General features: G+C 37.3%; 4 protein-coding genes across 4 annotated transcripts; all 4 read right to left on the bottom strand.

The window, feature by feature from the left end:
* Positions 1–395: 395 nt before the first annotated feature.
* LOC109467373 (alpha-2,8-sialyltransferase 8B-like) lies at positions 396–2,995 on the bottom strand. The gene is made up of 4 exons (XM_019765316.1): positions 2,924–2,995; positions 2,239–2,482; positions 1,554–1,813; positions 396–1,185 (listed from the first exon to the last, which is right to left on the bottom strand). Exons 2-4 carry the CDS (start codon positions 2,383–2,385, stop codon positions 915–917), a joined length of 678 nt encoding a protein of 225 aa, XP_019620875.1. The 5' UTR covers positions 2,386–2,482; positions 2,924–2,995; the 3' UTR covers positions 396–914.
* Positions 2,996–4,847: 1,852 nt separating this feature from the next.
* Positions 4,848–8,604, bottom strand: LOC109467370 (alpha-2,8-sialyltransferase 8B-like). Its single transcript, XM_019765314.1, has 6 exons — positions 8,440–8,604; positions 7,968–8,051; positions 7,093–7,176; positions 6,526–6,769; positions 5,865–6,124; positions 4,848–5,170 (listed from the first exon to the last, which is right to left on the bottom strand). Exons 1-6 carry the CDS (start codon positions 8,544–8,546, stop codon positions 4,894–4,896), a joined length of 1,056 nt encoding a protein of 351 aa, XP_019620873.1. The 5' UTR covers positions 8,547–8,604; the 3' UTR covers positions 4,848–4,893.
* A 3,050-nt stretch (positions 8,605–11,654) lies between these two features.
* LOC109467377 (ras-related protein Rab-21-like) lies at positions 11,655–16,915 on the bottom strand. The gene is made up of 6 exons (XM_019765317.1): positions 16,604–16,915; positions 15,396–15,455; positions 14,544–14,651; positions 13,834–13,897; positions 12,624–12,767; positions 11,655–11,775 (listed from the first exon to the last, which is right to left on the bottom strand). The coding sequence occupies exons 1-6, from the start codon at positions 16,733–16,735 to the stop codon at positions 11,657–11,659; spliced, it is 627 nt and encodes a 208-aa protein (XP_019620876.1). The 5' UTR covers positions 16,736–16,915; the 3' UTR covers positions 11,655–11,656.
* A 3,118-nt stretch (positions 16,916–20,033) lies between these two features.
* LOC109467371 lies at positions 20,034–26,906 on the bottom strand. Its single transcript, XM_019765315.1, has 7 exons — positions 26,696–26,906; positions 23,784–23,899; positions 22,782–22,877; positions 22,023–22,150; positions 21,632–21,704; positions 21,195–21,278; positions 20,034–20,760 (listed from the first exon to the last, which is right to left on the bottom strand). The coding sequence occupies exons 1-7, from the start codon at positions 26,898–26,900 to the stop codon at positions 20,656–20,658; spliced, it is 807 nt and encodes a 268-aa protein (XP_019620874.1). The 5' UTR covers positions 26,901–26,906; the 3' UTR covers positions 20,034–20,655.
* Positions 26,907–27,742: the final 836 nt, after the last annotated feature.

The raw sequence follows: 27,742 nt of genomic DNA, 5'->3' as shown, positions 1-27,742 counted from the left end.
TACGGTAAACATAGATGTGATCTTTTTTTCAGCTGTAAATGTAGGCTGCGCCAGTCAACCATGCCTGTGGGGAGCGACATGCTTTAAGAGCGGCCAGGACGGTTACTACTGTCACTGTCGCAGGGACTTTTCTGGTAAAAACTGTGAAACTATAGACGGTAAGTGTGAAAATCGGATTAATTATTATTTAACATTCATAGGGAACAAATTATCAAGGACAAACTTACTTTGATGTTCGAATTATTCCTATACAGTAACTGGTAATTGTAATATAAGGATAATGATAATAATTGTGCTAAAATATTAATATTTCTTTGTCCACAGTCAGTTCCAGATGTTCCCGTTTTCCACGAAATATGAGGCGAGAATGCTGGATGCGGGGAGGCGCCCTGCCCGATCCTATAGCCGGATTTGTCAACTAAAACTTCATGTAGCAACGCGTATTTATACCTTAGCGAAGGACAGCATTTCAGTGCATTGAAACTTTTTATAGAATTTGCATTCGCGTGATATCTTTGATACCTCTATATGTCATTTTTTCAATCGATATTATTTTCAAAATATATGTATTTCCCAAGTATTGTGCTATAGCCGGATTTGTCAACTGAAACTTTATCAATGGCTAAAGAAACATTGAGAAAAGAAAATAGCAACGCGTATTTATACCTTAGCGAAGGACAGCATTTCAGTGAAACTTAGGAATTTGCATTCGCATGATATCTTTTGATATCTCTAGCGATGTTCTTTTTTAATCGAAATTCTTTTCATAATATATATATTTTCAAAGTATTGTGCAAATTGTATGAAAGACAGTTGACTAAGTTGCCAACTGCGCTATTTTTCAAGCCTGAATACATGTTCATTTTCCTAAATAACAAACCTTGCATTGTTAAAATGTAGTATATGTGCTAATTTCATGTGCAGACGTCCGTAACCAATCTAACTGACGCAGTTCGGTTTTCAGACCTCAGAAAATCATATTCAATATTAAAATTGTGCCTGTTTCTGTGATTCACGGGGATGTGATCATAGTAATGATAAAACAGCGTCCTATTGCGCATGTCCGTGGCGAATGGGTAGAAGCCGTAAAGGGTGATGACGTCACAGAACGTCGTTCCCAGGATGTAGGCGATGAGCCCGGATGTTGGAGACTTCATTTCGGATATCAGAGTAGAGCGGAGCATCCTAGAATAAAGATAAAGACATTAAAGCTCTCGTATAATCCCGAGTCTAAACTAGAAAGGTAACATTTGCAAAGCAAATGTATAATGTATATGGTCTTCTCTGTTAATTCTTACTCAAACACATTTATATATATGGTCAGACAGGAGTCTAAATCCCTCTTTCTACAAAATTGCAACATGATGTAACCCAACACTAGTTACCAATGTGACAGACGTCTGGTTCAGGTCATTGACCTTATTTGTTTGGAGAAGAAGAAGAAGAAACAGCAAAAACAATATGTTTTCCTTCTGCGAAAGTGAACATAATTACAAGGTTTAGAAATAAGATTTTAATCATGACTTTTCTATTATTTTTACTTAGTATATTACCTAGTCATCACTACTGGTACATTACGTAATGAATACGTAATGGTGATGTCTATTTCATTTTCCTTCAGCACTGAGCTCAGAGCCCCTAAGGCTTTTGTAACGGAAGCTGTGGTTGGCTTGACGTAGCTGATGACGCTGCCATTCAGGAGAGCTAAGTCTTGGAGCATCTCTTTTCTCTTTCTTCTGGACACCAGATCTTTCCGCAGCTGTAGGGTTCTCTGTAGGTTGACGAACGTCATGTTGGATTTGATTCCAACGTCCTGTGGTAAAATAAAATAGAATTAGAACGGTAACATTTGCAAAGCAAATGTCAATGTTTGCCTTCACATCATCACATGGTCTAGTCTAACAAACTGCTGTTATATATTATTCCTACTTAAACATATTGAAATACATGTATATGGTGACCAGCCCCTCAAACACTTGCTACATAATGTAACCCAACACCACAGGGTGTCTGCTACAGCAGCAGTTGCCATGGTGACAGACGTCTGGTTCAGGTCACTGACCTAACTTGTTTGGATAAGAAGAAGAAACAGAGCAAAAACAATATGTTTTGTTAAACGAAAAATATCCCAAATTATCATTAAAAAAACAATTATGGAATCATTGAACCAACAGAAAGTTTTTGTTCTACTGTTGGGCAAAAACTGATGTAATATTGAAAAAAAAAACAGATATATACCTTTTCATAACCTTTGATGGGCGCCATGTTGATCCTGATGACGTAATCATGACTGTCGATCTCGTTCCCACAGTTACTGTCCAGGAGAATCCCGCCGTTTCCAACGAGTGCGCATGTGTGGTAATGGCGGACCGGCGTTGCTACCATGCAGCGTTTCCCTCTTCGACACTTCAAACGATTTTGGGCAAATTCCGAGAAATATGCAAAGTTTTCGAACGTCCTAAAATACTTGAAGGTCAAAAGCCTGAAAACAAAAACAAACTATAAAGGTAACATATGCAAAGCAAATGCATAAATTTACCTTCGCACATGGTCTTCTCTGTTCATTTTTACTCAAACGCATTCATATATATGGTGACAGATGTCTAAATCCTTCCTACTATGAAATTGCAACATGATCTAAGCCGACACCAGTCACCATGGTGATAGACTGTCTGGTTCAGGTCATTGACCTTTTGTGTTTGGAGAAGAGGAAACTGAGCAAAAACAATATGTTTTCCTTCGGAATTGGTAAACATAAAAAAAGTAGTTAGTTTATGGCCAATTTACTACATGTTGCTGTTTGTCTGAATACTATATACAGTTGCAAAGTCTCAGGTACTAACATTTAGATTTTCAACGTTCGTTTTGCTCGAGTCCATTCACGATATCAAGTTAGATTACCTATATTTGACATTGCAGTTACCTTATGCGGTTGGGTGTCTCTTTGGAATTTGACGTCAGCTTTCTGGATTGGGGTCGACTCTCTCCTTCCAAAACCCTAACATAAATAAAAATGTATAAAAACACCAATGACAAAAGAAACAACAAATGATTTTTGCACAAGTCCCTAGTGTAATGTTCAATATCACAATATAGCGATTCTCTAATGTATCTAGCTGAGACGTTGAAGTCTATGAATTACCTAGCGGTGGGATCTTTTGCGTCTTCCAAGGGGGTGGTGTTCCTTGTCTGGACTTCTAGCGATGGTATCCTGAAACTTAAGGAAGATTCAATAATTATTTGTAAACTGCAAGATCCCGTGCCACACACATGTACAAATGCGTTTTCCACTACTCCCAATGACTGATCAAAATGTCGTCTAGGTCTGTTGGCACTTGTTGATCATTAATCGTGATCAAATAATGATCTTTCAGTGCGAAAACGTCAGTGTAACCCTGTTCTTTATGGTAGAAAAATCAAAAGGCTTGCAAACATATTTTATGGTACATGCAATCTATACGTACCCGCCATTATGTTTCCTAACGATAGAATACTACATTAGAGCCATCTTACATTCACACTAAGGTGAAAGATCATACATGTATCTTAGCCATTATTTCATGATACTTATACAACAGTACATCGTGTATTTTCGACGCTTTCAAGCCCCTACCTTGCAGATGTTCCATAAGGGGTGAAACCGTAGATCAGCAGCAACGACGTTAAGATGATGAGAAAGAGGAAGAGCAACAGTTGCCGCGAAGGAGACGCCATTTAAAAATAACCCGTCACAAAAGCTGGCTTTATTACAGAATACCAGGTAAAGCTGACGGGACGATACCATTAACCTTACGGGGGTGGGAATCAGAGGACATCCACGCAAAACAGGAAAGAACCCATACATGTATCTCTACTATGTAAAACTTGCATGATGTGAACATTTATAGTGGCTACATGTATAAAGGGGTGTCTGTGTTTAGAAAGGGGCAAGGTTATAATAGTGACAGGAAACCTATGAATGGTATGGCATGTATAATCACTGGTTTTAACACGATGCCCTGTCCTTATGAACTTATGAGTCCGGGCAAAGGTTGGTTCATGCGTGCACCAGTATGCTAATATGTACACACGCAGTATCTGGGACACGCACTCCTACCATGTGTCAATGTTGGATCGATGTTTGGTCAATGTTGCATCAGAATTTTGAAAACGATATCTTTTCCGACACAACACTTGCAAAATATTGACGGGATATGAAATCCTTAATTTGAAGATTACCCGCATTTTGCTTAGGCGCAGTTAGTTATTATTGTCGTGGTGTCATATGTCATGTGGGAACAAGGGGAAATGTGTCATCATTTGCGCATGCGTTTATCATCAGGTTAAACTTATCTATATCACAACAAGGGCTATTAAAAGACATAGTCCGTATATAGCAGCTTGCAGAAAATTTACCCATTTTTAAAGGATTCTGTACAGTAGACATGTGAATTTGCATTTCCCAACCCATACATTTTGCACTATATGATCTGGCCATATGAAGACCCCCCAAAAGAGGGCGGGCCAGATAGTACAGGATGGTTCCTCAAGTTTGCTGAACAAAAGGCTAAGGACCGTGTGGCATGGCGGTGGGGTCGTGTGGCGCAACGACAGTGTGCGCGACTCGGAATCAAGAGGTCCCGGGTTCGAGTCCTCACATGCCACCGATCTTGTGCCCTTGGGAGAGGCATTTTACACGACTTTCTCCACTAGACTCAAGTGAAAATGGGTATTGTCTGTCCAGTACTCGTTTCTATGTGCGGGACACAACACCAGCAACAGCTACCTCTGTTCCGCGTGTATTGCACTGTTGCAATTTCAATAAATCAATTCAAATCAAATTATATATGAAGAGGAACAAGGGGCTAATTCTGGCCTATGTATTTAGGCAGGTAGGCAGGATCTGGCCATATTTTATTCACAAATGTCTGTGACCAGCCTTACGAGTCCATTGTTATGTAGTAAGGTAAAGAAGTTATGTTCAATGATGAAGTTATGGCGACTTCTTCGCTTCTTGGCAACGGATGACTTGTCATAGTAGTGATAAAAAAGCGTCCTATTGCGCATGTCCGTTGCGAATGGGTAGAAGCCGTACATGGTGATGACGTCACAGAACCTAGATGCCAGGATGTAGGCAATGAGCCCGGATGTTGGAGACTTCAAACGGGGAATAAACGTTTCACGTAGTGGCCTGAGATAAAAAAAATGTGGTAACTACAGTAGTAAGGAACATTTGTAAAGCAAATGCATAATGTTTACCTTTGCATATGGTCTGCTCTGTCAATTATTCATACTCAACTACATTCATATATATGGTCAGACAGAAGTATATATCCCTCCTACTAAAAAATTGCAACATTACCCAACACCAGTAAGGTTATTGACCAGGTCAGAGGTTAGTGCTTGGAACGGAAGAAGAAGAGGAAACGTAGCAAAAACAATATGTTTCACTTCGGCAAACATAATTAAAGCTAAGTAATGTTCAATCAAAAAAATATATATTGATTTTATTATTGATATCTATCATTGATTGATCTGACCTTTTTTTTACAATTTTGGAAAAACTAGATCTTTGAATATCTGTGTAGTAAGTTAATTTTTTCAAACATAGGTTACTCGTAGTTTTGAATAGAACATGTCAGGTTATTATGAGGGTCAAGTTGATGTAAACTCGCAATTTAGCCAAAGGGCTTCAATAAGAAGCTTTACAAATGCAAACAAACCTATCTATATTATATTAATTCTAAATCTATACTAAATCTATATTAATTTTTGATTAGTGTCAGCTAAGCGTACCATTTAAAAAAAAGTTCGACTTAGCATGCCCCAAAAAGATTGGATTGTTCTCATTGTCAATCATCCCAAAATAACATTGCTACTCTTACCTTGTAAACACAAGTGGAACATTACTACGTGAGTAAGTAACGGTAATGTTCAAGCTATTATTCTTTAAAATCGTTTCCAGTGATTCCAAAGCAGAGATAGCGTCCTTTGTTTTCAACTTAACATAGCTGAAAACACTGCCGTTCAGTAGGGTTAGATGTTGGAGAACTTCTTTTTTCTTTTTCTTGGACGCTATTTCTTTTCCTAGCTCCTTTATTCTCTTCCAGTTGATGAAAGATAAGTTTGTTTTTCGTCCAACGTCCTGAAAATGAGCAGAAATGGAGAACAAGGTGGTTACAATAAATATTAAACTAGAAAGGTAACATTTGCAAAGCATATGGTCTGCTCTGCTGTTAATTCTTACTCAAACACATTCATATATATGGTCAGACAGGAGTCTAAATCCCTCCTGATATAAAATTGCAACATGATTTAACTCAACACTAGTTACCATGGTGACAGTACAGTCCGGTTTAGGTCATTGACCTTTTTGGTTTGAAGAAGAAGAGGAAACAGAAAAAACCTTGGTGACTTGAATAGGACTAATGCTCATAAGACTGGATTATAATTTGAAGAAAGTATCTTAATAATGACAAAATGATAATAATAATAACATTGGTTTATTTTTTCGATTCAAAAATCTGACAAAAGGTCATTTCTCACCTGCTCGTAATTTTTCAAGGCCGCCATGTTCATTCTGATGACGTAATCATGACTGTCGATCTCGTTCCCACAGTTGCTTTTGAGAAGAATCCCGCCATTGCCGACGAGTGCGCATGTGCGGTAGTGACCAACCGGCGTGTCCGTTGGACAGGCTTTTCGTTTTTTACACTTTTTACGGTCTTTATATCCCGAAAAATATGAAAAACTCTCAGGCGTACTCAGTCTCTGTAATGACTCGTTAAGTCTGGAAAAAATGCGGATTGAGGAAATTAATTTATCATCCATGTAAATGTCCGATCTTCAGTCATTAAGAAAAATTATAACGTAATTTATCATATGATCCAATGTTCAATTTTACTCAACCAAAATGTAAAGTTGACTCACTTTATAGCTATTTAGTAGGTAATACATTATGTTACATATAACGTTATCTTTTTGTTTCTAAAATGTTTGCTGGATATTCGGATGCTTTGAGAAATAGCTTTTGTTTTTATGTTTATTTTTAAAACATCAAATACTATTTATGATTTATGATATAATAATGTCAGAAGACTAAATTCTAACCACCTTGTGAGGTTCTTTTCCACATTGATGTCCAACTTCCTCTTCCTTGCAATTGCTGACTGTAATGGTTTTGTTATTCTAGGGGTCCTGGACAAAGATATTATATAGACAGTCAGACAGTGGTTATTATATGATGTAAGGAATATTAACATGGTAACAATAGTTTCTAGTGTTAGAAGATGTGAGGTTGTTGTATCAAACAAGAAATAGCCACGCATTCAAGTACCAGAGTTATCAACCAAGGATTGAGGTGTTCAAGAATTCATTCTTTCCTAGAACTATCGCAGAGTGGAACTCACTGTCACCAAGTACAGTAGGGGCATTGTCAATAGATAGCTTTAAACAATGTCTAGAGCTAGAAGTTCAAGGGTTAGGTGGAACAAGTCGATCGGTGTAATATAGCCAGCTGCCGCCGCGCCGCGTGCCTGCGAAGCTGGTGTGTTACGCTGAAAGGCGGTTATACCGGCTATACAGATACAGATACATACAAGCCTAGCTTCAACGCAAACGGTTATACTATCAATAGGTTACAATTGCAGCAGCACTCATATATGCCCTTTCTGAAGAAGTTTACAGGAGTAGGTGGGTATGGTTAGTGATAATGAAGGTCAAGTTCTATAATGAGCCTTATAGTGGATTAATACATCACTGGTGTGGACCTGAACTGATTCATTTGTTAACAGGATAAGTCGAGATACAATGGATGGATCGTGATAAAATTTATTGTCAACATTGAAGGGTGCCATCAGACATATGTTCATGAAAGGTGGATATGAGCTAGCTAAGGGACTTGTGTTATGAGGATGTTCTACAATTTAAAGCAGAAGTGGGTGACAGTGGCACACATTCTATATTAAACGACATAAGCTATAAATTACCTTGCTGTGCTGGTTAGGAGTATGTGGGAGTCCGATAGTGTCTGTCTCAGTAGGATCCTACTCTGTATTGCCTTTACACTGAAACTGATGAAACAGAAAACGTCAACCATGATATACTCATACTTCTCGTCAAAAACATGTTATTCGCACTACAGCATGGCAGTGTAAGACAATAAGAAACATCGATATTTCTTTCATTAAGTCCAGAAGACAATGCAAAGACCAGCTGTACATGCATTACAAAACATTGAGGTTTAAATGACCAAGTCATGGACATATTTCCGTATCTGCAATGTTACGGAATTCGGCATAACTTCAAAAAATTGATGCCTAGGTTATCTTTACACAAAAGGTATTATGAATCTTTCAGATTGATTCACATAGTGACTAACTTAACTCTTAGGCTGAACGTACATTCAAATACATGTACAATAATTTACCTCTATATCATTTGAAGTTAAGTTGTACTCACTTTGTTGATGTGATGTCAAAAGTTGCGAAATAGTAGTACAGAATCACCGATAACGTGAAGAGAACAGTCAGCATAAAAAACGACATGGGCCGGGACGGGGTCTCCATGTTGTTTAGTACTTCTCTTTACACTACATATACAGACAACCCGTCCGACCACCTCAGTCAGGGGTTGGTGGAAAAAGGAGTCCAGTCCGATTGGCGGAAAAAGCAGTCCAGTCCGATTGGGGGGTGGGAAAACCAGTCCAAAAAAGTTGCGTGGTTTTTACGGAAGACCATAGGTACAATTGTTATTTTTTTCAGTCAGCCCATGATAAACACGGTAGACAGCAAATAAAAAGAGCAAATCAGAGACGTTTTAGGACGTGTTCCCCCTACGTGACAATGAAAAAGGGACGACATATTCCTAAGACAGAGGGGGGAATTAAAAGAAACGCACGCAAAACGCTGAAGACATGGCACTTGAGATCAGTTAACAGAATGAAATAGTTACTCGAGAATACTTGTCAGCCATGGCGCGACACGCCTACTTTGGGCGATGCCATTCTACGGACAGGGGGGCCAAAATGCATTGGTTGAAAAACTGTAGTCTCTAAAGGCTTCGAGAAGCGGCTGAAAAGAGCAGAAATTGGCCAAATATACAGATTACAACCATGTATATGCCATGGGAGTTGGTCCGCGCAAAGAAAACAGTTTGTCTTGAGCGACAAAAGGTTGGTAAGTCACTGGATGGACTCTTTTTTTTTTTTTTAAACTCCCCCCCCAAAAAAAAATACCACCACCTTGACCCTAAAAATGTTACCCAAATAATCAGACATGTTCTGGTATCAAAGCACCAACAAATATGACAGCAATTTTGGAGACCAGTTTGGCTGTTTTATTTTGTTGTTTTCGGCCTTAGCATCAGAAGTGTAATACTATATATTAAAAAATGCAGCAAATTGGCAAAATAATTAGTTTTAATTTTCATGATACCTCCGAAAACAACTGATGGTAGCATTACCCTTTTATTTCAAACCTTGCTTCATACATATATTTTTCAGGTGTAAATTTCATACCCCATTCTGATGTGAAAAAAACATAACAATTCACTAAATGATGTTACTGTTAGTTCCCCTACCCCTAAGTAAATTTCCAAACATTCTGGCTGCACTGTTTTTTTTTGTATACTGGAGCTCCAAAAACAGCACAGCTAGCATGTGCTGCAATTTTTCTCTTCCAGTATCTGCTTGGAGACTACCACAATGACTTAGTTTACATTGGGACTTTAATATTGTGATTACTAACTTTAAAGAGCCAGTGACGTAGTAAGAATTAACAAGTTATGACCCTTGTACATTGTTTCTTATGTACAAACAATTCTACAACATGGCTACCTCTTTGCTTGTCACAAGATAGCACTACAAGTTAATATTGACTTACATCAATTACTATTAACTCATGCTGGTTAATATTGACAAAACAGATGTTACCTGTACCTTCAGTTATCACAGTATAACTTTATCACAGTATAACTTTATCACAGTATAATGTTATCACAGTATAACTTTATCACAGTATAACGTTATCAAAGTATAACGTTATCACAGTATAAAAGTATAACATTATCACAGTATAACGTTATCACAGTATAACTTTATCACAGTATAATGTTATCAAAGTATAACGTTATCACAGTATAACTTTATCACAGTATAACGTTATCACAGTATAACTTTATCACAGTATAATGTTATCACAGTATAACTTTATCACAGTATAACTTTCCCATGTGTGCTTTTCTATATATATAGCTGGTAAACAGATGTTGATAACACAAATATCATTTTGAGTTTTGATAACATACTTACATCCTTGAATGCTAGTAGCTGTCACAACATCTCTTAATATTTATCCATAACTAAATACTAGACAATGTTGGGGGTGTCTTGGAAAATTAAAAAAATTATTCAAACTTGAAATCATTGTGCAATATTGTGAAAAATATTCAAAGAAAACATGATATATGCACAGAATTTTGCTCCCAAAAATACCACCTAAGGCCACACCAATTTAATTTCTTGGTTAACGGATTTTCTAGAAAAATAATGGAGCGGGCAGGCAAAAAAAAATAAAAACAGGCCTAGGCATCCTATTATGGTCCAAAATGGTACGATAGGAGCCATTAAGTCAACACACCAGGCTGGTTCAAAATTTAAACAATGAATGACACCATTGCATTGAAAGATGGAATAACTGTAATAACTAGGATGAAAAGGACTGTTTTCAACTGTTCAGGGCAAAATATGAGCAATTTGCAGTTGATTCTGAATTTTTATTTTTATTTGCAAATCAGAAAAAAATGAAGTGGGCGAATCCGTTAACAAAGAAATTAAATTGGTGTGGCCTAATAGCAAATTTCACAAAAACAGGGTCCAAAATGGCTCAGTTTTAACCACACTTAACTATGTAGCGACACATTTTGTGACAGAAAATACACAACCACTAGTCAACCAATCAGAAAGCAGCAATAGAGGTCAGCCAAGGTCATGAACTTTTTCTGGAGTAGCAAAGTGACAATTTTTTTCTCAAGAGTACCAGATTGTCATCTACATGTATGATCTAACAAATCTTTTTTGTACAGTGTGATAATTTTTTACAGGCATTGGAGTCAAGAGTGATGCATTCACACACTACACTTATCATATATTCTTTACAATGTGCAAATTAATATTTGTAAAAAATAAATGCAGAATTACAAAACCAATCAAGAAATGACCATCTATATACTGGCTAACACAATGAGGCATACTTCTAGTTCAATATTCACCATGAAATGCACAGCCATATTTTAAGAGTATAATTATTCACACTAAAGTATGCCTTATATCAAGGCAAAACGTTTCCACAAATTTCATCAGCACATGAAATTTGTATTAAAGCTAATACGCATCTTACTGTTACTCATAATTCCTAAAAGTAGTACTGGTGTACATACATATTGATCAGGTACATATACAATACTAGAGCTGTGGCCAGTGTTTGCGATGTATATTGTACAATGTACTCAGTAAGTATGATACATGTACATATAACTGACACAACATGTAGGCCAAATTAATGTGAGAGAAAATACTCCTACATGAATCCTTGGACAGAGTATCAGAGTGTCACAGTACAAAATGTTGCAACTGTCCTTTGTTGTCTTTCTTGTTTTTTTTTCTTGTTTAGTAGAAGGTTCAGCAACACCCGCTCTTCTGCTCCTGTGGTTCGTCCTCTGTGATCTGAATGTTTCTCCGTGTGGACCCGGGTTTGGCTGTGGCGTCTGGTTTGGAATTGGTGTCCTTTTCTAACATTCCTGTTGTACCGAAAAAAACAAGGCTGTTAGCAATGCAATCAAATTCATATGCCATTGGACTACCAAGTAGTGCTGTGTACTGGTTCACTGGAACTAGTTCCAGACTTACATACAAAAAAAAAATCATTTCACATTCCCCTTTTGTTCTAAACCACCTGAAATCTTCAATGGTGAAAAAATATATAAGAAAATATTGGCATTGGGCAACGTCAAGTATCAGCCTCCATAAATTATGTGGCCACAGTTTTGCCCAGATGTGCCCCGCAAACAACAAAACTTCCTTCTAAACCCTGGTAGTGCAGTGCTCATTACAAAACTTTGCAGCAAAGATGCCCCATTTTCCATTGAGAAATGTTAACTGAGAAGTCCCTTCCGTATTTTGTGTAAGCCCTGGGTTTAGGTTCAGACTTACAATTCCCAACCTTTGGATAATTGCTTTAGAATTTAAAGGGTCTGGGTTTGAATCCCTAGCAGGGCATCCTAATATTATGCCCTTGGAAAAGGTGCTAAAACTTAAAGGACCAAATTTCAAGTCATTTAGCCCCAAAATGAAGAAGTTGAATCCATTTAATGAAATGGCTACAAAAGAGGAAACATGAGGGAAAACAATATATTAACAGATTTTTTATATCATACTCCATACCATAGGATGAAATATATTGTTTTCCCTCATGTTTAATCAGAAGAAACATGAGGGAAAACAATATATTTCATCCTTTGGTATGGAGTAAAATATAAAAACCTGTAAAGTGCAATTGCAAGAATCTTGAAGTAACATTATAAATGTACTTAGTGTATATATAGTAATGATCCTTCAAACTATATCAAGTTTTTGTGGAAAGACTTACTCTTAGTAAGGTCTAGAAACATCTCTTCTACTCCTTTGTTGAGTTTAGCAGACGTGTGGAAGTGTTTGGCTCCCACCGACGTAGCGTAGGCCTCTGCCTCCTCCGCTGGAACGTTTCGCTGCTTCTCTAAATCTATCTTGTTTCCTTCAGACAGAAAGAAACAAAAATGGTTAGTTGTAATATACTAGCTAGAGTATGTTATCCTTGTAACAATGTGTATGAAGTCTTGTCTTGGAACTATAGCTTTAGGCCTAGAAAAAAAATGTTCCGTTTCCTGTTTTCCAACCGACCTTAGAAAAAACAACTGCCGACCTGGCATAGCCTTTATGGGTGGACCACTGCAAGTGACAAACTTTTTGAGCTGATCAGTGATCAACCCTAGCTTCTACATGTAGCTCCATGATCTGACACACAAGTGATGAAACATTGTACAACAACCGGTTTTCCATCATTGACATTGAAAATATATGTGTCCTCAATCCTCATGCAAGTTTTACTTTGATAAACTGTACTGTATAACTAATAAGTTGAAACTGCCAAAGTCTAATAAAAAAAAGAAAGAAAAAAAAACTCAACCGACCCTAGTTTTTCAGAACTGAAACAGGAAACACAATTAAGCTAGACCTAACACAGTGTTCGAAATACCTGTCTGCAGTCTGCAATCTGCAGATAGATTTTCAAGATTGCAGAAGAAAAATTTAGACAATCTGCAATTTTGCAGCAGGAAAAATTGGCACTTGGGATTTGGCGCTCTTGGCCCCAAGGACAGACAACACTTAAGATCTTGTTCTGAAACAACAGGAGCTTCTTCACTAATTTGCATCAACCTTGTCTTGACTTGTCTATCTTTTGTTTCTTTTTGGACTTCCCAAAAGTTGTCTTCTCTAATTTGCATATCAATCAAGAGTTCATGCTTATAAACCTGCAAGATTGTAGTATGGAGGCTTGTGTATTTGCAGAAAGTATTTCCAAATTGCAGAACAAAATTTTGACTATTCTGCAATATTGCAGAGCACTGAAAAAAAGTATTTCGACCACTGTAACATGGTGTATTTTTTTAGTTCTTGTCTTTTATAGCTTTACTGTTGTTAAAGAAAATTTAAGTGGCTTTTTTAGTCTAGATATACCACTGTTCCAGTTTTAAATAACAACCACCAAAAATGTGAAAGATCATTTTCTTTAGCGTATAATATTACAAGAACTTTCTTACCTGCTATACAAAGAGTGACTTCACTGCCCAGCATTTTTCGCAGCTCCTTTACCCAATTTTTCACCTAGATCACATAAATATTGATGTTAAAGATTTAGATGCTTCATAAGATTCTTTAAAACAAACGAATCTACTAGTACACATGTACATTCTTTTTCACTCTACTGCAGGTCATTCCAAACACAAACTTTTAGTTGGGGCACTAAAATATGTAAGATCAGCTTATATATAATAACTGAGTATTTTTGACAAATGTGCTATCATCACTGATAATAGTACATGCAAATATCTGACATGGGGTTCAGGATTTAATTAAATTAGTTTGCTGGATTCTATTAGATTCTCATTGATTCTTGAGGATGGAACATGAGTGAATTATTTCCACAAGGAACTATTTTTGACTTAAAGAAAGCAGATCTAGAAGCACTTGAAATTCTAACTTGAAAGCATGAAAAAAGCTCAATTTGGCCAAAATTGTGGGTTGTGTCTGAAATATGCATCTTTGAGAGTATAGAGCTTTCTGCCTGCTAGGACAGTCTAATTTTGCATAACTGGATCTTATGAGTACATGTACTTAAGTTAAAAAAAAAAACAAAAGCATGAAATATTTTCAGTTTTTGTAAAAAAACTGTGGATTGTCTCTGAAATTCATGTTTTCTCTCTATAGATAGAGTTATATACGCAAGATGAAGCATGCCATATACATGTACCTTTTGGAAAGAGTCCTCATCTGTAATATCGTATACTAGAATGGCTCCATTACTATCTCTGTAGTAGATTGGGCCGAGTGCATGGAACCTCTCCTGGCCTGCTGTATCCTATCATAGACACAAACAAATTATTTTGTTACAACTTACACATGTATGAATATCAAAATCACACATACCTGACAATGTAACACATTACTTAGGCCACAGCAAGTAAATTTTATGGATGACATCCTCCGCAGACTCCAAATCTAATGCGAGGGGGGGGCGAAAAAAAACAAGGCGGGCCGAAAAAAACAAGGCTCCTACAATTAAAAATTTTGACTCAATCATTGTACAAATGGTTTTGATTTAGTGGGAACGCCACATATACACAGTCAGCATCACGTATCACTGCATCAAAGTAAGAAACAAAAGATTAAATCAGAGCCTTTTCTTGTCTCCTCTCTTCATAGTTATCTGCCATCCACCTTCCAGCATGACAACAGACATTTTTGCCCATTTTCGGCATGTTGACCACTGTCAGAAGGCAACAAAATTTCTTGTTTTTGCTCTCCAAAATCAGACGAAAATTAATGCGCGCCCTGATGTCATCCATAAAATTTACTTGCTGTGACCTTACATTGTACAATGTGTTGAAAGACCATTTTTGGAAGATCATTTCACACAAGTATATGACATGTATAAAACCCATCACTATATATTGTGCTGAGGCCTACAAACAAAATGTTGTGTTTCCTGTTTCCCGACTGACCCTAGAAAAACTGCTAAACTCATTTTTTCTTGACTGAAACAGGAAACACAACATTATTTTCCCTAGGTTCAAACAAAAATGGAAACTGAAAGAGGACTTACCCAAATTGCCAAGTTTACTCTCTTCCCAGCTATGTTGAGCTTCTTTGTGAGAAAACTTGCCTGGAGAGAAAAATAGCGAATTGCGTTATGCTATTTAAGTCTTTTAGAATAATTCTTTCTCAATACTACAAGTAGTGCATTTGTAGTAAAGCCTGTACATGACCAAATGACCAGGTGTTTCTGTTTACTTGTGTGGGAGACCCACCTTTAAATGATGTCATAATGGACCTTGTTCACTTCCTAATAGACTCACATTCCTAAAAATCTGGGGGCATAGTTTGCTTGCCTTCATCTCCTTACATATAGTGCAAAACTGTATCTTGTACTACTAGTACTAGTAGTGAAATTTGATGCTTTTCAATTATCGGTATACAGCTGTATAGCAAACATCTTGACAACGAGTATGCAGATGATCAACAATATTAATGGAGGAAATACATTTTATTGTCCTCCCTACATCCATTCTCTATTCACAAAGTAAACAGCAGATGTAGCACCCATGGATTGCTCAAAGCAAGGAGGTTCAAAGAGATCAGAAATTATATGGGGAAAAATTGAGGGAGAAATTTACAAAATGTCTACACAACATTACCTTGTTCCCGTAAGGAATGATTATAACATTTTACAAGAATACATGGACAAAATACAACAAGTATCATAATATTACTAGTCTTTCATATGATAATTATTACTAGTCTTTCATATGATTTTATTCTTCAGGAAATCTGCCCTAAGTCAGATTTTGTTTTGTCAATACTTTATATATTTTGCTTCTTCATGGTTCTAACTAAGACCCAAACCTATTCTACAACATACTGCACACAATTTTTTCTTCAGCTATATTATTTAACTGAGTAAGTTCCCCAAAAATTCAACCTTTAATCATTTTCTGGGGCTTGACAACAATTTGTTTGTTTAGTTGACTTGTGACAGTCATTTTCTGTTTTCATATAAAAATATCTTAATCCACTTGTACATCTGTACTGTTATTGCGAGAAAAATATGTGCTGTTATAAACATTCAAGTACGATGTTTCGCTATTTTAGAAAAATCTTTGGACCAGAATTATAGATCGATCTACTAAATAGTACTATGTTGTATCTTAATTATATCAACTACAACTTGTTCCCTTTCATGCAACAGTTTACATCATATATTTAATTTTATATGAATATACAATATACATATTAGAAGATATTGTTTCATACCTGCAAAGTTGAGATGTGTTTATCGTTGAACTTGTCTTCGCAGTACCGCAAAACCAGCGACGTCTTCCCCACGCACCCCTCCCCCAAAAGTACCACCTTAAACTGGTGGCCTCTCGCGCCGCCTGCGGCCATGTCAGCACCACGAACCAGTCCGCAAAACTCGCAAAGATCCCAACTTTGGCTCCGACTCAGGCAAATATGTCTGGTTTGGGGCAGAAGTTGAAAGTTTGGGAAATACAGGAACGGTGGTTAGATGTTGAAGTCCACCAAAATGGCGTCTTTCCTTTTGTGAGATGACGTAACGGCATCATGTGACAGCTGAATCACGGGGAATCTCGCGAGATCTTGGTGAAAAAGGAGCGGGAAATTTGAAACAAGATTGGCAATGAAAAGCTACATTGCCTTGGCGACGGTGGTTGCTGTTAGGGTTATTGTTTGTATGGCACTGCCATCATTTCATGATTTTGAGGAAGACTTGGTCCCTGTTTAATAAGTCTACACAGATACAGTGCACTCCTCCCCTGAGTGTATAGTGAACGAGCCCAGGGGTCACAGAAGGGCCATCTGGGGAAGAGAGGTCTTCCCAAGGGTTTCCAGGGATGTGGGCATATATGTGGGTCAGAGACATGCCCGTGGACATTCCATTCCTGTGGACAAAATGCCTCACAGTACCATTCCTAGAATTCTTGCAAACTGCACACAATACTGTACCCTAATAGGCTCCTCCCTGAGATGTCGCCAAAAAAATGGTGAGGCAATATATATTATGGTGTAAAAGTTTGATACTTTAATAACGCATTATAAAAGTATCAATGTATGTTTATGCAATCAAAAAGCCTGGGGGAAGAGGATATTGACTATTTGCAAGTCAAGCTGTTGCTAATAGACGTGTAACGGTTATGACTATTGTAATTATGTAATTATGTAACTGTTATTAAGTGACTATATGGAGATCGAAACATGTTATGGAGACATATGCATATATTAGCGTGTCCGGTAGGCCCTGATTGGTTGGTGAGCCCCCAAATATGGATTGGCGTCTCAACCCTTCGACCAAATTCCAGGAAAATTCATTATCATTGTTTATATTGATCTCCTATATTTTTCACTTCCTTATTGTCTAAACAATTGTACAAAATATAGACAGAGAACCAAGTGATGATGTCATGTAATACCAATGTAATAGTAGCAGAGTCAAAATCCATAATGTAATAGGCACTTATTAAATAATCAGAAATGTTTTGCTTATAACTCAGAATTCTAAATATAATTTGGAAGTATTCCTGAGACACCACTGATCACATTGAATAAACTAAAAAAACTGCTGATTCAATAGATGAAAGAAAAGATGACCAGTATTACATGTAAACTGCAAGAAACCACTGCAAAATTCTCCCACAAGCATACCACATGTTAAATAAAACTTTTACATGGTACAGTACATTTTCTGCCCAAAACATGATTGTTTGCAATTCTTACAAGTGTTCATAACCATAACCCCAAAAAGAATATTTTGATAATATCTACTAGTACACTGTATCACATTTTAATATCTTAAACATTGCAAAGAAAAGAAATAAAAACTGTGTGCAAAACATTGGCAATTTTGCAAGCAAATGCAATATATACCTCCTCTCCTCAACACCATACAATGGAAAACTTGACTTCACAAGAAATTGTATGGAAGCACCATTAGAAGTCATAATGTTCGCTGGTGGAGGCACACTTTTTGGTATCAGTGCTTTTCTTTGTTCATTCAGAACTCATTCTGACATTACATAATTTTATGAATTTTCTGAACAAATGCTTAACATCCCCTCTGCATAACATTACATATATATGCATTTTAATACATATATGTATGTAAAGTAAAAAAAAATATTACTACGGAAAAATTAACCAGTAAAACAAAAAGTAAGCTTGAAAAAAAAGTTTAGCTCCATCCTGAGACAAAATAAGAAACAAACTCCTGAGTTCTGTTTGTTATTTACCTTTGCCAAGGCAGTAATGTTTTTAAGTACTTAGGTATTTTCTGATGTATTTGTGATATAGTTATTAAATGATTCCATCAATGTATCTTTTAATATAGGCCTTTGACATGAGTTTAATATTTGAAAAGGAATAGACTATGAATCTTTTATGAATTTGTCACCATTATTGGAAAGGACGTCTCCTAGCAGCTTCCTTTCAAACTGCAGCTAGCTTTTATGCACACAAATCTTACCAGAAACATGAGGTCTATATATGGGGGAACCATACTGCCTTGGCAGAAGGTTTTAGCTCTCTCATTAAGTGTTGTCATGTTGAAATGATACAATAAATACCAAATATTTACTGCAACATATATAGGAATGACCAAGTTAACTCCCCTCTAAGTTTTCAAATCTATGAAATGTCATGCAGCCCTAATAAGGACTAATAAATGTACCAGCAGCATACCTGCATATTAAATCTATAACTCATAACATCTATACCTGCATATTAAATCTCTGCTGATAACAGCTTTTGTTCTTGTTTCCAGGGTTAGCCCTTACATTTGTTTGTGCTACCAAAACAAATAAAATAAAGTAGGATAAATTAAACTAAAATAAGAAGTAGATCTAACAACTTACCATACTTTGCACCTATATAAGCCTATGACAAAATTAACAGTTACAAATTTATCATAATATAGTAACAAAAAAAAAAAAAGTTCCTCAACCATTATTTTGATAATACCGATGCATAAGATACTTTGCCTAATTGCATTAATAGCAAAAATATATCATATCATATCTTTGTCAATAGGGTAAGCAATATAAAGAGGTTTGGTACCTTAGATGTAGACTTATATCTCCCTTATAACACCCTTATATCTTTTAATAATGACATATTTATGTATGGGGAATGTAATTTGGGGATATGCATTGAAAGGAAATGGAAAAAAAAACACTTGAATCGCAGTGTAATGTTTAGTGGTCACAGAAAATTACTGTGAAGTTTGCAGCACATAAATTTTACGGTGAAATCAAGATCTTGCAGTAACTTTACGTTTGCCGCTAACACCACCATTTTGCCGTATAATTTGAATATTTCAATATTCACCCCAATAATTTCACCTTATACTTTTTTTGCACCTCAAAGGCATCCAAATAATTGTAATTTCAATGTATGCATTTAATGCTTGTCTTAGCCCTCAAAATTAAAGAGATACATGTAGTAGACTTAAATGTAAGGCCTAGAAAAAAATGTTTTGTTTCCTGTTTCGGTCCTGAAAAAATTAGGGTCCCTAGGTAAGGATTATCTTTCTTTTTTCTTATTAGACTCTGGCGATCTATCACTTTAGCGATCTCTAGTGATCCAACTAAAACATAAACACTAAATATGATGGTTTAACAAAGTAAAACTAGCATAAGGACCCTTTTTAATGTCAATGTTTGAACATCGATTGTACTGTACATTATGTTTCGGCACTCAGATGTCAGATCATCAGGAGCTCAGAAATGGTTGATCAGCTCAAATATTCATGACTTTTGCGAGCAAGTGTTAGCTCAATCCGTTTTGTGTAGGGCTGTGCGGTTGTGGTTGTGGTTGTGCGGCGGTGTCAAATTTCGAGGTAGAGAGGTCAATACATTGTGACTAATTTTGGTGATAGCCAATCAGCACCAAGGATTGACTATGCTAGCCAATCAGTTATCAGGCCTTTTTTGGCATCCAATTAGGGCCTTGAGCAACTAACTCTTGTGAGTGGTAATAGCCAATCATCAGTCAGAACACATTGCAATTCGTGATAGCCAATCAGCACCAAGGAGAGGCTATGCTAGCCAATCAGTAATAGCTATATCTTTTAACTGTCAGCCAATCAGGGTGTTGGACAACTAATTTGACTGTCCCTTGCAGGGGTCCACCCCCCAAAAAAGTCTAGGGTCCACAGGTTTTTCTAGGGTCACTCGGGAAACAGGAAACACAACAATTTTTTTTCTAGGCCTAATACGAACTTCAAATTCATCTTTCCAAAGTTCAGAAGTGCACTCTGGTGTCCAGAGAACCTACAGCAATGCCATGGGAATGTATCATTCTGATGCTGTCTGTTCCTTCAGTTGTTTCTTGATAACAGGTGAGAGGACTCCATCTCTCTCAGCTTTTTGGTCAGCATTCAGGAAGTAAAATCCTTGGACCTGTACAAGGCACAAAATAGCAAAATAAGTATCATAGACCGCATGTAGTGTATAAAAAGTATTAAAATGATGATCATTGTGACCCCAAAACTTTAATTTATAACTTTAGGCTGATCATACAGTCATGTAAATTCCTCCTTATCGACCCCACCTTAGATACTAAAAGGATTTGAGTGGTTAGATTTGGGAGACATTTTTTTTATATCAAGAGAAGAAGAAATTTACTTTCTATGGAAAACAAGACAGGAAAAACTGTTTTAAATTGCATAATACAGCCATAAAAATGTCATTATTGTTGTGTCCAATGACAGAGAGTGTGAGAGTAGTTAATAGTCATTTTTGTTTGATCAACTTCTCTATCAGTAAAGCTGGTGTGGATAAGACCAGATAACCCATACAAATGTACACAGTGAATTTCTGAATAGTGGCACCACCTTGTGAATACACTTGGTACTGCAGCAGCTGCACTGGAAGGGCTGTGCCATTTGCCACTCTGTTGTGGTGTAGTCAAAAGTTAACTGTGGAAGAAAAAAAACAGTTGAAAATTTATATCAGCGTTTTGTTATTCCAAGCTTAAGGACTAACTCTTGTACTGGGAGAATATCTTAGTATCTTTGATTATATAACATGTTACTGAAGCACATCATATTCTACAGAAAAATTAGTTCCTATAGAGTGAAAAGTTTCCTTCAAATAATAAGAAAAAACACAAATTGAACGTTTTAGACTAAATATAATATTTGGCAAGAATATACAGGTACATGAAACAGGCAGTTGCAGCGGACTACTGAAACATTTGCTGTGTTTTACTTTCCATGATGTCAAAAGCAGACAAAGTTAATATAATGACAATGACAATGATTATTAATACCTCCTCTCCTGGAAGAATGTCCCTGGCTGCATACAGGTCCCAGGAGGGGCTGAACTGGAACTGGGTGTTAGGGCTGCAGGGATTGACCAATGAAAATCAATAGAATTACTACAAGTAGCCAATCAAACGCTGGGAGATTCCAATTTGATTTAGAGGGGGCGTAGATGATGCAAATTATGAAAGGCTTAGAAATGAATGGAATACATTAATATCAACCAATGATTTGAAAGAATGGCAGTCAAAGAAGCATAGGACAACATTTTATGTTTGGAATGGGGAAATAAATTTTCATGTGCTTATTGTTGTTTTGTGTCGAAGACAAGATTAGAGCGTTGCTCCACAATCCCTACAATGAACAGTGAACTTTCCCCAAAGACACCCCTCCCCCTACCTGCAGGAGTGGTTGACAAAAATGAGTTTTCCCTCAGGGTGGATGTGGGCGTGGCTTGCCACCTGAATGGTATAGAGGGTGGGTTGTCTCTGCTTGTCTCCATATAAGGTAAAAAGGTGGGTGCCGGCCTGTAAGCAGAAAAATGGCAGAAAATTGCATATTTAATGAGCTTCAAGACAAAAATGACTTCATTTACATTTTGTACCTAAAATATCATATAGCATATCTATAGATCTTTAAAAAGTTAAGCAGACTTGGGATATGGAATTCAACAAACATTTTTTAACAAATCAACATTAGTTTCGATGAGTTTGGAAACATTTTTGCCCCTTAACATCATAAAAAACCTTGACATTCTTTTAACATAGCTAACATTACTTTCTTGAATATGTAGTTGACTACAAATAGCAATTTTTATAACTAGAGAAGTAACATTTGCAAAGCAAACGCATAATGTTTACCTTCAGACATGGTCTGCTCTGTTAATTCTAATGCTCAAACACATTCACATACATGTACTACTAGTATGTGGTGACAGGAGCAGAGCAGACCATGAAATTGCAACATTATGTAACTCAACGCCAGACACCATGGTGACAGATGTCAACAAATCATGTCATTGGCCAGGTCAGAGGTTAGTGTTTGGAGAAGAAGAAGAGGAAATTGAGTAAAAACAATATGTTTTCCTTCGGTAAACATAATGATAAGAATTTATTAAGCATGCTCAGATTATGATTAGAATATCCCATCATAACTGACCTTGATGTTGGTATTGGCGATGACACATTTCCCCTTAATATCAGCTCTGGGGACAACTGACACCATGTCATTGTCATTAATGTCATGCCTGAGTGTCTAAAATTAACAAACACCATATTAATGTTCATGGATAAGTACACAATTTATTTATGAAGATTTGCCACATTTGTGGAAGGATTGACATAACAGGTGACTATCACCTTTTCAAGATGTCAACCCCGAGACAAGACTGTAAGGTTTGAACCACTCACACCGGGAAGGTCCCCTACTCTTTTCGATAAGTGCGGTGGGTTCTTTAACGTGCGTGGGTGTGGCTCTCCCAAACACGGGACCTCCATTTATCGTCCTATCCGATGGACGTCCCTAGCCGAAGCTAGGTACTCATTTACACCTGAGTGAAGTGAGGAAAGTCGTGTAAATTACCTTTCCCAAGGGTACAACGTCGGGGCGCATGTTCGGACTTGTTCGGGTACGACCCAGAATCGAACCCGGGTCTCCCCGTTTCATAGTCCAGTGATGTACCACTACACCACACGACGCCACAATGAACAGAAATCCTCTCTTTGTACTGATATGTGCCTTCAGGGCTGATAATACCACTGGGACATGCATGTTAGTACAGGTAAAATTAGAGCTGTGCACAGGTATTTCTAATGTCTACCTGCACTGGGCCAGGTATTTGTGCTTTTTGATTGTTGTATTCTGTACAGTCCATATATTTTCATATATACAGTCCATATATGTATAACCATGATTATGTATATTCTCAATATAACCACGTTAGACTGGATACCAGCGAGGCTATACTTGTACTAGTATGTAGTTTACTAGTACCCTTCTGAGTTGTGTTGGTCATTTGTACATTATCTAAAACGGTATACTAACTAATAGTAAGCCAGTAATAAAGTATCATGTATTGTTAGTGGAAAACTTGCAAATGGACAAAACACCACAGTATGATTCTAAGATTCAGTAAGAAATACTCAGTATCTTGAGTCTTACCTCCTGGCTTGTCTCCTCTTCACTGTCATGTTTCTGCTCGTCTAAGGCATTTTTGGTAGAGACAGCACCTCGGTACGCATAGTTAGACTGTTGGCGCATGTCCATCTTCCAGTTTCCTACATGTCAATCAATCAATCAATCAATCAATAAAAACAATACATCAAACAATCAATTATTAACCAACTTATCGTTGGTGAAGGTTAGACATCCAGGTAATACGATATGCCAAAAAGCAGTTACTCAAGCAACTGGATATGATTTTGGAAACCGTCAGACGTTTCAGCTAGTATCCACTAGATTTCGTCAGTGACTGAGAGACCAGAGGGGAAATGCAGGTTTATAAGCACAAACTATTGATTGATATGCAAATAAAGTTTCCAAAATCATATCCAGTTGCTTGAGTACTCAGTAAATGCTTTTTGGCAACCAACTTATCAATCAATCCAACATTTAAAAGTTAGATCCACATCATGTTGCTTGAGAAATAAATAAAGATAAAAAGTAAAGGTAGTCCCATAGCCTTTTTCAAGCTGCATTTTTACCACAAAAGAAGTCCCTTACACCTGGGTGGAGTGAGGGAAGTTTAACAGACACTGTGCCTTCCCCAAGGACAGAACGTCTTGGCAAGAATGCCAGGATTTGAACTAGCCTACTTCCACTTGTCAAAATCCTATATTTCTCAAGCATCTAGCTAGATTAAGCTAGATGCTTGAGAAATATTCAGTACCAAACTTACCACAGACGAATTGGCGAAACGTTAAACACACAGCAAGGATCAAAAGAGCAAACTGAAGCTAGAATATTTGGATTCTGGACAGGCTATGGCTTTAGACTGATGATAATTAGCCTCTACCCCAAATTAGGAATGTCATTCTCGTCTAACAAGGTTTGCACTGACAAAGAAGGTTTCATATCTATTGAAATCTCCTTTCTCCCAGGCCTAATACTGTACTAATAGGTCAGCTGGAAGAAGAGAATGCAATTATGTTCTTACTGCTCAATCTTAAGTTGGGTAAATTGTGTCACACTGACTTGGTTTTATACTTTTTAGGGATGACATCCGCTGGACACTCCAAAACTGAGGTGCGAACAAAAAACGTAGTCTGATAGCCTTTTTTTTGAAGCCGTTGCCTTTTTATATATGGCCATTTTTTAATTTTTTTTGTGTTGCGTCGGTGGCTTGCAACCTCTGGCTAATGGATACTGCCTGGCCAATTTGATACTGTCTTTTTGCCACTGAAAGGGATCTGCTTGGAGATTAGGGTCAGTGGGTTGTTAATTCCATTGTGTCTTTGGCACAGTATTGGAAGGTGGAGCCCATCCCTCTCCTTCCAACTTTTGCCTTTGTCTTCCCAACCACTCAGGTACAAATTTCACAAGTACACATCACGCATCGTCTAGGCCACACCAATCACCAATTTAATTTGTTGTTTCTTGGATTTGCGCAGTCCATTTTTTTCTGATTTTACAAAAAAAGGAAAGATTTTAGGTTCTGAATCAACTGCAAAGTGCTCAATGAAAGACATATTTTTACCCCAATGGTTGAAGAAAGTCCTTTTCTTCCTAGTGGTTAAAAGTTTTTCAATGTAACAATGCAACTTCGTTTCAATAAAAGTTCAAAATCTATTGTTTTAATTATAAACCAGCCTGGTATGTTGACTTCATGGCTCATATCATAACATTTCTGGCCTTCATAGGGTGCCTTGGCCTGTTGTTTTTTTTCGCCCTGTTGCTTCATATTGTCCTGACAATATCTGAGAAACAACAAATTAAATTGGTGTGGCCCTAGCTGTGAATACCAGGGATCAAACCAACTACCTGTCAATCTCGTGTCCGCACTAGCCTACGTAGCCATTTGACGCTACTAAAAAGTGTGAGAAAAAAAAAAAGAAGATTCCTGAATTTTTCAATCGAAATTAAATCATTTATCAGAAGTTGAAAAAAGACCAGCCCAAGCAAAGAAGGTTGAAGCGTCCTTGCCCAACCCTACCCAACATACAATCAGGGCTCAAAATACTGGGTGCGTGCACCCAAATTTGGAGCTGTGCACCAATTTTTTTCGTCAATCAAAATTTTTGTAGGTATTTTTGTTCATATTGTATAATAGTATTATAAAAGGATTTTCTTAGTATCTAAGTGTCAGAAAAATAATGAAATCTTTATACTTGTACTTTGTACTTGTTTGAAATGTTGTTGTCCTCTTAGAAGAGGAGCAGTAAGATCTATAATTACTATACATACACACATATATAGGTTTTGTTTTATTGATAATTATACATGTAACGGTTATTACCTTGCCAGGGGGGTGGCAGACCCACACCAAAAAAAAATGGCAGGATTTTTCAATGCTATGGCAATTCTCCATTGGGAATTGCAGAAATACAGAATACATATGGGGACAGACATACACAGAGACACGCCAAAAAAGCGAATGAAGGTCCCCCCGTGTTAATTACAGTAGAGCTCTATACGGACAATAGAAACCGTATCTCGTTTACAGATCGTATCTTGTTACAAGCGGCCGCTTTATATTTGGGCCAGTCTGCTACAAAAAAGCTAGAAGCAAAATATTCAGAACACAAGCCCGTTACAGTGAATTTTTTGCATGAATTTCAAAGTAAATCTGAATTTGATAATTGAGATTAGAGCGTTAAAGAATTAAGACAGATGGTGAGGGGTGTGTCTGAAATTAGCTTTGCCAATTATGATTTTAACCTATAATTTTACGACCTTGGACCCAGCACATGAGGATAGTTTCCTCGTGTTTCGTTCAAAAAACCGCGCCAGAGTCTTTCTAACAATGATTAACTCGAAAGTGTCGGAAGAGACAGGCCGAAAGTGATTTATGAACGAGAAAAGTTGTAACTGTCACATTTCTGTGTTTACGGGTGTCAAGTACTCGGTATTCTTACCTAGGGCGGTCCGGGCTCGGACAAGAAGATCTAGCGGTCGTTGCCTTATGGAAGACTTCTCCCGAAATACGGAGCAGAGAAAAGGCAAGGTCGCCATGCTGTACGCCCTCTGACTCGAGCATTTTGCCACGGAATTGAACCTCAGTGAAGCTAAAATTCCCGATTTCAGAACACATGCCGGCACTTTTGCTAGCGTGGCAGCCATTTTGGATTATTCCAACTCAAAATTCGGAGGATACCAAAAAATTCCGTTTCAAATAACATCACTTATTCATTTCTTTGGGAACAAAATATTCATAACAGTGCTTTTCAAAACATGTGAGGCCAAATTTACCTATCTAATTATTTGGGGTATTAAGCTGTCATTATTTGGTGACCTATTTCTGATTGACACATTTTGGAATATTCCATGTAGTTCAGATGCATGCATTGATTTTCAACGGCCACGCCTCCAAGCTGGCGCCATGGCATATGTAACGTTACATGTGAGGGTCAACGTGGGGAGATCCTGGCAAATTTATGAAGGCTGGCAAAATAACAATGAACAAGAGTTCCCCAATCTCATACCTTCGCCAAATGATGTTAATCTTTATGACTGACAAATTATAGATTATTCCTCCTGATTGTTAGAAACATCTTTCCTACGACACTCATCCCCCCACCCCCCGTCTGCCTCCTCTTAATATCTTTCGCTCTCTATCCCGCACTTACCAAAGTCTCCGGCGTAGGATTCCATGGCGTAGGTCGAAATGAAGGAAAACACGCTCTCACGGCTTTATAAAGGTTTCCCTAGACACGTGATAACGTCCAGGTGTTTAGTTAATGCACGCGGACTTCTCCCGACCAGGTGTCACCTCTTAAGAGGGCCGGCATTTGGTAGTGATTACGCAAAATTTTCGCCACCGATTACGAATTACTTTAAGTCTCAGACCTGATTACGGCTTTACGATTTCCGGCTAATGTACTAATTACGTTACTCGTAAGAAAATTCAAACTCTACTACTGGATCTGTTAACGGATTTATTTCCGGACGTTTCGAGTGACATC

The sequence above is a fragment of the Branchiostoma belcheri genome, unplaced genomic scaffold (assembly GCF_001625305.1).
Source record: "Branchiostoma belcheri isolate BF01 breed outbred unplaced genomic scaffold, Haploidv18h27 scaffold18, whole genome shotgun sequence".
In the NCBI taxonomy this organism is placed as follows: domain Eukaryota; kingdom Metazoa; phylum Chordata; class Leptocardii; order Amphioxiformes; family Branchiostomatidae; genus Branchiostoma; species Branchiostoma belcheri.
Note: the sequence above shows the minus strand (reverse complement) of the source record. Positions and strands in the feature narration are given on the sequence as shown.